Raw genomic sequence first — 9593 nt, forward strand, 5'->3', positions numbered from 1 at the left:
TGGTGGCACATGCTATAATCCCAGCACTCAGGAGACTGAAGCAAGAGGATCACTGGGAGTTTGAGGCCAGCCTGAAGTGCATAGTGAAACCCTGTGTCAAAAAGAAAAGAAAACAGAAGAAAAGGAAAGAAAAGGAAAGTAAAGAAAAAGAAAAAAAGCAACCTGAGACAAAGGACTAAGCTAAGAAATTTTCTCATTTGATATTATCAGGTTTGCTAAGTATTTTTTGTTGTGTTTTTGTTTTTGTTTTTGTTTTTTCCCCTAGGCATTTTATACAAATATTTGAAAGCAATGGTTCAGAGCCAGGCATGGTGGTACCTGCCTGTAATCCCAGCACTCAGGAGGCTGAGGCAGGAGGAACATTGCTAGTTCAAGACCAGCCTGGGCTACAAAGTTAGCTCAAGGCCAGCCTGAACTGCGTAGCAAAACCCTGTCTCAAAAAGACAACAACAACAACAACAACCAAAAAAAAAAAAAAAAAAAAGAAAGCAATGGTTCAGACTTACTCTCTCTAGGGGCGGGTCCTTTGAACTGACTCCTGATGGGCAGCAGTGCCATGTTTCCAATGAGTTTGGTGTCGGGGTCCATGAGAGAAGAGTGGTAGGCCTGTAACAGTGCCAATTAAGAATACAGAAACGGAAAGAGGACAAATGTCATGGGGCAGGAAAGGACATTTCACCAAAGAAAAAAAGGGCAACCCAAGACTGACGAGGGGAGGGAGACCAAGGAGGACAACAGGGATGTGGGAGCTGCCTCTCATCAATTTTGTTTTTGTTTTCGGAGACAAAGTCTCACCATGTAGCCCAGGCTAGCCTTGAGCTCTTCCTTCTGCCTCAGGCTCCTAGGCACTGAGACGATGGGTGTGTGCCATCATGTCCATCAAGAAAAGCATTTGTTAAATTTTGAGGAATTCTGCAAGCTGGTTATTAAACATAGCCATTCTCAAAAATTAAATTTATATGAACTTTCAATTAAATATATATTAAAAACAAGGTAAGCACTCACCATTTCCCAATTTTTAAAAACTAGATTTTACTACTGTCCATGTTAAGATTATTTATACCTTTTGTATCTTCATGGCGGAAATACTCTACACTTGGGTACCACCGTGCACCTCTTCCAAGTCTACATTCAGTGACACTGCACTGGTAGCCAGTGGGAGCATTTCCACTAGAGACTGGAACACCTTATAAATCAGGACCCAAGCTTTTCAGTTCAGCCACTTCCTGGCTCGCCCCCCGCCCAGTACTGGGAATAGAACCTCGGCCAGTGGGGGCAAACCTATGGCATGCATGCTGCAGTGGGCTGTTTGTTGTCATTGAAAGCTCTAAAATGTTTGCTGTCATTGACCTAGGCCTTCAGACTGGGCTACACTCTAGCACTGTTTTTGTTTTTGAAGATAGGCTCTGTTAAATCACTAAATTGCTCAGGTTGGGCTCAAACTTGTGATTCGTCTGCCTCAGTGCTAGGATTACAGGTGAGATTATAGTGCTGAGTGCTGGGACTACAGGTGGGCAGCCCCTACCCCAAACTGGCTTTGTGTCTTTTACCAAAACATCACTTTTCTTCCTTTAGTCTCTTTTCTTTCTTTTTTTGAGACAAGGTCTCACTAAGTAGCCCAGGCTGTCCTTGAACTCACAGCACTCCTCCTGCTTCAGCCTCTCAAGTGCTGGGATTACAGGTCTGGACCACCATACCCAGCTGGATGTCTGGCTTTTTAGAACAACATGCCCATTCAAATATTCATTCATTCACCAAATGATTATCAAGCATCTTTGATGTGCATGGCACAGCAGTATAGTGATATATAAGAGCAGTATAGGGGCCAGGGATTTAGCTCAGTGGCACAGTGCCTGCCTGGCAAGCCTGAGGTCCTGAGTTCCATTCCCCATACCCACACCCACCCCCACAAAAGAGCAGTGTAGTGCTCATCCTTGAAGAACTTTCAGACTACTGGAGAAAGCAGGAATAAAATAAGTAGGCCAGGGGTGGTGGTGCACACCTGTAATCTCAGTACTCTGGAGGCTGAGGCAGAAGGACTGCTGAGGCCAGCCTGGGCTGCACAGTGAGTCAAAGCCCAGCCTGAATTACAGAGCGAGATCCTGCCTCAAAAATAAATAAATCGAAAGTAGCCACAGAGTAAGTCCAGGGTGCTCTCTGTGCAACTAGAATGACCCGAGTTTGACAGTCCTGGCTCAAAAACCTGGCTTTCTGGCTGGTACAGTATGCAACCTTGTGCAAATCGCTTCATTTCTCTGAATCTGTGTCTTCTGCAAAACGGGAACAATAACAGTACCTGCTTCATAGGGTCACTGTGAGAATGAAGTGGAATCGTTTAGGAAGTGTGTCGCTCTGGGCCTGCCTGGCACTAGTCAGGAGTCCAGTGGTAACTACGGGATTCATAAAATGTACAGCTGTACCTATAGCATGCTGCTTTTTAACGGGTAAGCCTTATTGAAAGCAGCTTCCTCCCCCATCTTCACCAGTCGCTGCCTTGTCATTCCCTGATTTCCTCCAGAGCGTTCGGCGCTATCTGAAACTACCTCCCTCATTCAGGCTTTCGTGTTATCGCCCATCTCCCCGCTGGAATGCAAGCGCCTTAGAAGCGGGGTTTGCTGGCCTTAGGCGCTGCTGTCTTGGCGATCGGCTTGCAGCAGACGCTCAGTAATGTTCGCTGAACTTAATACACGTTCCTGAGCGACTGTTCCTCGGCTGCAAAATGGAGACAACGATGGCCTAAAGCTCACGGCCTGGCTATCCGAAGTTAAGGATGGTGGGACCGTCACCGACTCCGATGAACTCACAAAGGGAGCGAGCGCACCGGAGCGACCCTGGCTGGCTACATCCACTGTCTGCGGGGTGGCCGCCGCCGTAAGGGCAAGGGAGGCGACCGGGAAGTGGGTCTGACAGGTGACGAGCAGGGGGCGGGACCTGCCCCCGAGGGCGGAGGAGGAAGTGGGGCCGACAGAAAAGAAGAAGCCGAACCCGGACCTGAGAGGCGAGAAGCGAAGAGCGCAGCCCTGGCTTCCGGCTCTGGGGAGGTCTCGGGAGCCCCGCCGGCCTCGCGGGCAGCAGAAAGGCAGGCGGAGGCCTCCTCCCTAGCGCCGGCCGCGGGCCCACTGTCCGCGCCCCGCGGGCCCCAAGGCCGACACCCCAGCCGGCCCTGATCCTACAGGAGCCGGCCCGTTCCCCCGCCTCCCCTCCTCCGGCTCCCCGCTTCTTTTCCGTCTTCGGCCAGTGTCCTCAGCCTACGCACGCCTTCCCGCCGCTCTCCCCGGTCCCAGCCTCACACCGAGGATCAAACGCTTACCGGCATTCTGGCGGGGTCGGGGTTCCAACACAGACGAGCAGGACCCGGTCCGAACGCGACCCTTCCGGGCGGGGGCTCCGGCGCAGTGGGCGGAAGTGAGTCGGAAGGGGAGGAGACGGGAGGACGCGGCCCCTCCCGCTCGCTGTCACTGCGCCCGCTGCTGCGGCTGCGCAGATCTGAAGGAGCGCCAGGGGGCGCGCGAACTCCAAGCGGAGGGCGCGAGGCTCGCGCATGCGCAACACGCGCGCAAGAGGGAATGTGATTAATCGCTTCCTTTGTTTTTTCTTAAAGGTCACCTTTTCAAGTGAACCATTCCCCGGGCTGCTTTAAATTCTACCCCACCGCGCCCCCTTGTCTTATCCTTCTTTCCTGGTTTCTCCCATAGTTTTATGATTCTTAGTTTACTTCCGGTGTTTCTCTACCGTTTCCGCATCCGTGTGTCGAAAAGGCAGAATTTGTGTCCCTTTTTTCAGTGTTTGTCAGTCATGGCACAGGGTCAGCATGAGCAAGGAGTTGAGTGGATGAATGAACCTATCCCACTGGTTTTTTAAAAATGGGCAAACTGTAGAGCACAGGAGAGCAGGGATTTGTACCTTCTTGTGCCGGCGTTCTTTGCATAATGGTTGAGGAAGAGGACACAGTCTGAATCCTACTTCCAACATGCACTAGCGTTGCAATTCCGGGCAAGTGAATTCCCTTCTCTGTGCCTGGGTTCTTACCTGAAAATGAAGACACTACCTCATTTTGTGAAGATGAAACGGACTACTCGGAAAGTACGTAGAACTTAAAAGTCTCAAAAAAAGAAAGAAAGTTGTAGAATCTACATGCCTGGAGGATATTGAGAAACTCATTACTGAAAACGCCTCATGTGAAAGGCTGAATTTATTGTTGCCTCAGTGCCATTTTCCCTGCTAGAATTTTCCAGGCTAGACTGCTCTGGATCGGATTTCTACCCCTGAGCTGGTTGTGGTGGCACACACTTGTAACCCCACATTTAGGAAGCTGAGGCTGAAGGACTGCCCTGAGTTCGAGGCCAGCCTAGGCTAGAGTGAGGAGACCCTGTCCCAAAGAACAAAATAAAGAAACCTGTTTCTACATCTGAGTTCTCATTTAGGTCTCTAGCCAAATAGCACCTAAAAGAGGCTTTCTTTTCTGTGGTACTAAGGATTGAGCCCAGGACTCAATCTTCACAGGGCTATATCTTCAGCCCTTTCTAAAAAAATTTTTTTCTTTTTCTTTCTAAATTTTGAGTAAGTTTGTCACTGACTTGTCCAAGCTAGCCTTCAGCTTGCAACCCTCCTGCCTCAGCCTCCTAGAGTGCTGGAGTTGCATGCCTGCATCATCCTATCCAGCTAGAAAAGGCCAGAATATCCCTTAGTCACTCCATTACCCTTTTCACTTCCAATTCCTCAACAGGTGAACGAACTGCTAACTAAGTCAGCCCCATCTCAGTAAGGCCTTGTCTGCCAGGAGCATTCTCTTCTGTCCATGGTGCCTGGCATCCACGGAACCTCAAACTCATCAGAATTGTGTTAGGTTCCCGTATCAGACAGTAAAGTCCATGAGGCCTGGAAGATCAGATTTTTGAAGCCCATGTTCGGAGGGAGATGCAGCCAAATCTGCTGCCTCACTTCCTTGGGGCACATGCTAGATTTTCCAGAAGCTAAACCAAAGAGGTATGGCTTAAGGAGCAACTGAAGAAGGCAAGTAAGTCCTTTGTCTTTCTTCTCCGCTTCTCAGAATCAGTAACACTGGGCCGCACGGGTGTTCCCGCCCTTTCATTCTCTGAGGCCACAGAAGTCCTCTGGGAGCTGCACACAGCCCATGCCACCCACTCCTCACGCTCTCCTTGGGTAAGTGATGGTGAGAGAGCAGCTCCCTCTGCCACCCACTCTGCAACACCTGGCTGCTTCCCTCCTGAGGGTCACCAGCATAAGCTACCCATGACTCCCTTTCCTTCTTTATTGGGAATGGGTCAAATGTGACACTGCAGGTGTACTTTTGCTGTCTAGAACAGAGTGAGGAAAGCTGAATCTGGGTGGCAGGGTTTCTGAGGGCTTAATCTGTGGGGTGGCAGATCAGGGGCCCAATGAGCAGTGGAGGCTGAGCCCTGTGTGAGGGTTAAAGGGAAGAGGTGATGTGAAGTGTTTATTAGCACAATGCCCGGCAGTGCTTACGGATTTCCTCTGCATTTTGGTGCAAGGAATGGGTAAAGTTTTAAATGCTCAGAGACTACAAACTGCATTTTAAAAACAACATAGCCTACATTTTGACACTTAGGGAAATTTACTCATTCAAAACTCTGCCTGGGCTGGGCGTGGTGGCGCACACCTGTAATTCCAGCATTCAGGAGGCTGAGGCAGAAGGATCACTGTGAGTTCAAGGCCTGCCTGGGCTACAAAGTGAGCTGAAGGCCAGCCTGTGCTGCATAGTGAAACCCTGTCTCAAAAAGGCAAAAACAAAACAAAACAACAACAAAAAACTTTGCCTGGGCTATGAATCACAAATTCTGCCTGGAAAACAATGTAATGAAAGGTTAGTGCTGCCTTTCTGTTTCTGCCCTGTATATACAGGTATCGCAAAACACAGTTATTTTAATTTTTTAATTAGACAAATAACACATTTCAATGTAGAAAAATAAAAAGATACATATAGGTAATGATCTTATCTATACCTTTCCTGATTTTTTTCCCTTTGGAGATACATTTTGTTACAATAATTTGTACCTCTCAGGAAACCCCCAAAACACAAAAATCCAACTATAAAAATAAAATTAGACTGGCCTTAGCTACACAGAACAGGTACTAACCTGTATTATATACAAATCTGTATGCATTCACTTTATCACTGAGCTACATCTGTTGTCCTCATTTGAACTTTGATTTTAATTTTTTTTTTTTTTGTTTTTCTCCGGTACCGGGAACCGAACTCACGACCTTGCGCTTGCCAGGCAAGCGCTTTGCCGCTGAGCTAAATCCCCAGCCCCTGAACTTTGATTTTTAAAATCTAAACTGATAAATCAAGTGTGGTGGCACACATCTGTAATCCCAGCACTTGGGGGGCTGGGGCAGGAAGACTGCCATGAGTTCCAGTTTGGTAGATTACATAATGACTTTAAGGCCAGACTAGCCTTCATAAAGCCTAAAAAGAAGAATGTAATTAAACTGATGCTATCAGAATCCTACTAAAGATTCCATCCCACCCCCTTTTATGGAATCAAGGCGGGCTCTGCATATGCTTCAGTGTTCTACTGCTGAGCTCCTTGTCCAAGTCTGTAAGATTCCCCTTTAGACACAGCAGCTTCACAGTAACTTAGAACCTGATCCAGGGATGCTCCAGGCAAAGAGCCAAGTACTCCTTTTTTCATTAAAATAAGCAGCTTTCTCCTACTGTCTCCTTTGAACAGAATATTCTGCCAATTTGGCCACAAGATCTTCACATATGTATGATGACATTTAGTAAATGTTTCATTCATTCTGGTCTTGAAAATATTCATCAAACATAGAGGAAGATTCATCTTCGTGCTCCTGACACAAAGGAAACAGAAAACAAGATACATTCACTTCTCCCAGCTAGACCAATAGGTGTTACAGGCTGCTCAGGTAATGCTTTATATGTAACTAATAAACCCAGGATGAGCTCCATGAAATGCTCACTGCTAACCATTAACGGTTAAGAAAGGTATGACTGATAGAATTTTTCCAGGTACACAGTAAACTGATGTGCTTGTATCTCATCAGAAGCATTCTTCCTTTGAATTTACATTGAAAATGACTCTTAGCTGATTTTGTAGTGCTCTTGTGAAGACTGTCATTAGTCACCCCGTGACACTGTGAGGGCGAGCAGCCAATTGCAAATGGATTTCACCTCCTCTTTGTACAGAGCCCCAAGCTGCAAGCCCAGCTCTTAACTCACTGATACCACCTTGACAAAAGTAGAAGGAAGTTAACGCCTCCTATTGGACACAGGTGTAAGTTTCAGACATTACCCAGAAAAGCCCAAGTAACCGCCACAATGACCAAAAACTAATTTAAGGAGTTGCCTGGATTATGAAGGAGCTGCTGAGTGCTGGCAAATATTTTCTCCCAAAGCTAATAAAAACCTTCCATCCGAAATTACCTTTGGTTCTTTAAATTCCAAGTCTTCCCCGTACTGAATGGCAAAATCGATATGCTGTAGGACGATGTCCATGCTTTCCTCATCTGACTGATCGTACGGTAAAAACCGGACCATGCTGTAGTCATCGATCTGTGAGTTGGGGATTTCAAGAAAAGTGTGTCCTGAGGTTGTGCAAAACATGTCATTTTCACCTTAGATCCTGAGTTTTATAACCACTTATACTTCTGATTAGAAAGGTATATTCTGGGGGCAGAGGTGGAAGAGAGGTTGCCAGAGATAGAACAGCAACAAATCATTACTGATTTTCTGACCTCTGACCTTCCAGAACAGTCACTGGCTAATTACTTAGAGACTGTTTCACTGATATTTTGCTGAACTTAACACCCTCTGGAATTGTCATAAAGATACAAACAGTTCTGCACTGTCCAAATTGCTTGAAATAATAAATATGTTAATTTATTAACTTATAACTACTTTTTTTTTTGCTTTTTTTTGAGACTGAGTCTTGTTTTGTAGTTTTAGCTGGCCTTGAACTTACTGTGTAGCCCAGGACGGCCTCAAACTCATGGGGATCCTCCTGCCTCAGCCTCTGGAGTGCTGGGATTACAGGTGTGCACCACCATGCCAGCCAACAATAACTGCTTCTAAATTAAACTGAGGAGGCCAAGTCAGTCCGTTCCTACCTCCATCCTCTTTACAAAACATAAAGTTGAACTGTGCCTCCCAAAAAGGTGGGCAAACTCTTCACATAACGTGGGGAAAAACAAACAAACAAACCGCCCTTCACAAACTTACCAGTCCACATACAGCTTTAGTCAATTTTTTAAACTTTTTGCTTTTTAAATCACTGGTTGAATCCTCTAACAATGAATACATGTCTGGATCTAGAAACCTTTGAAAGTGAGAAAAAAAACTAATGAATAAAAGGAAGAACAAATCTAAATTTTATTTTATTTTATTTATTTATTTATTTTTTTTGGTTTTTCTCCGGTACCGAAAACCGAACTCATGACCTTGCACTTGCCAGGCAGGCGCTTTGCCGCTGAGCTAAATCCCCAGCCCCCAAATCTAAATTTTAAACTGACACAATCCTAGTAAAACCAAACATTCATCTCGGCACCTGAGTACTGAAGGTAATGCAAAAACAGTAAACTCACTTCTCAATTTCCTTTTTAGCTTTCTTACTCAGCAGGTCCATTTTCGTCATGATGTTAACTTGTGGGATTTCTAAAGAGATCATGGCACTCAGGGCTGCCAGGATGCCAGAAATAAACTGAAGGAAGAAACAGAAAAGAGAAGATGAGTTACCTGTCACCAACAAAGTCTCCAAATAGCCTTCTACTCCTCCTTGGAAAGGAACTGGACTAAGTAAAAGAAATGCTATCAGGTGTGTTGGCGCATGCCTGTAAGCTCAGCACTCAGGAGGCTGAGGGAGGAGGATCACTGTGAGTTGAAGGCCAGCCTGGGCTACAAAGTGAGTTCAAGGCTAGCCTGAACTGCATGGCGAAACTGTGCCTCAAAAAACGACAAAGAAACAAAACGTTTGGTCTTAAGGTGCATCCATTCAGCTAGAAATGTCTCAAATTTATCTTTCTTTATGGCAAAATAGCACTCCACTGTATAAAAAAAGAGCACATCTTTATCCATTCATCAGTTGATGGACATCTGGGCTGTTTCTAAGAGTTAGCTATTATAAACTGCCACTATAAACATGGGTGTACATATACTGCTGTGGCATGATGCTTTTAATTATTTCAGAAAGATACCAAAAAGGGAAACAGCTGGGTAGAACCTCTAGGTTCAGTTTTTTGAGAAATCTCCACACTGATTTTCAGTAGTTGCACCAGTCTACACTCTCGCCAACAGCAGAGAGGTACCTTTATCCCCACAGCCCCGCCAGCATGTTATTGGTTGATTTCTTGATAACAGCCATTCTTTCTGGAGTGAGACAGAATCTCAGTGTTCTAATTTTCATCTCTCAAATGACCAGTGATGTTGAACGTTTTTTCATATATTTACATATTATTTCTACTTATTCATCTGAGAAGTGACTATTTCAGATGCCCAATTTTGGACTGGGGCTTTACATTTGGGGTGTGTGGTTTTTTTGAGTTCTTTATATATTCTAGATACTTTTCTTTTGTCTGAGGAATAGCTGGCAAAA

The 9593-nt window shown here is 45.8% G+C and overlaps 2 protein-coding genes across 2 annotated transcripts in view; both read right to left on the reverse strand.

The window, feature by feature from the left end:
- The window catches only part of Arpc3 (actin related protein 2/3 complex, subunit 3, 21kDa), a 13811-nt gene extending 10218 nt beyond the window's left edge, over positions 1-3593 (reverse strand). The window contains exons 1-2 of the mRNA XM_005403143.2: positions 3311-3593; positions 507-606 (exon numbers count right to left, since the gene is read on the reverse strand). Coding sequence (XP_005403200.1) covers positions 507-606; positions 3311-3316 — 106 coding nt within the window. The 5' untranslated portion in view covers positions 3317-3593. The remainder of the gene's footprint in view (positions 1-506; positions 607-3310) is intronic.
- A 2733-nt stretch (positions 3594-6326) lies between these two features.
- Positions 6327-9593, reverse strand: part of Gpn3 (GPN-loop GTPase 3) — a 16952-nt gene continuing 13685 nt past the window's right edge. The window contains exons 5-8 of the mRNA XM_005403151.2: positions 8587-8702; positions 8225-8321; positions 7430-7558; positions 6327-6837 (exon numbers count right to left, since the gene is read on the reverse strand). Of these exons, the coding sequence (XP_005403208.1) occupies positions 6778-6837; positions 7430-7558; positions 8225-8321; positions 8587-8702 (402 nt within the window). The 3' untranslated portion in view covers positions 6327-6777. The remainder of the gene's footprint in view (positions 6838-7429; positions 7559-8224; positions 8322-8586; positions 8703-9593) is intronic.

This window comes from Chinchilla lanigera, unplaced genomic scaffold (assembly GCF_000276665.1).
Source record: "Chinchilla lanigera isolate Chin_1 unplaced genomic scaffold, ChiLan1.0 scaffold00081, whole genome shotgun sequence".
Taxonomy (NCBI): domain Eukaryota; kingdom Metazoa; phylum Chordata; class Mammalia; order Rodentia; family Chinchillidae; genus Chinchilla; species Chinchilla lanigera.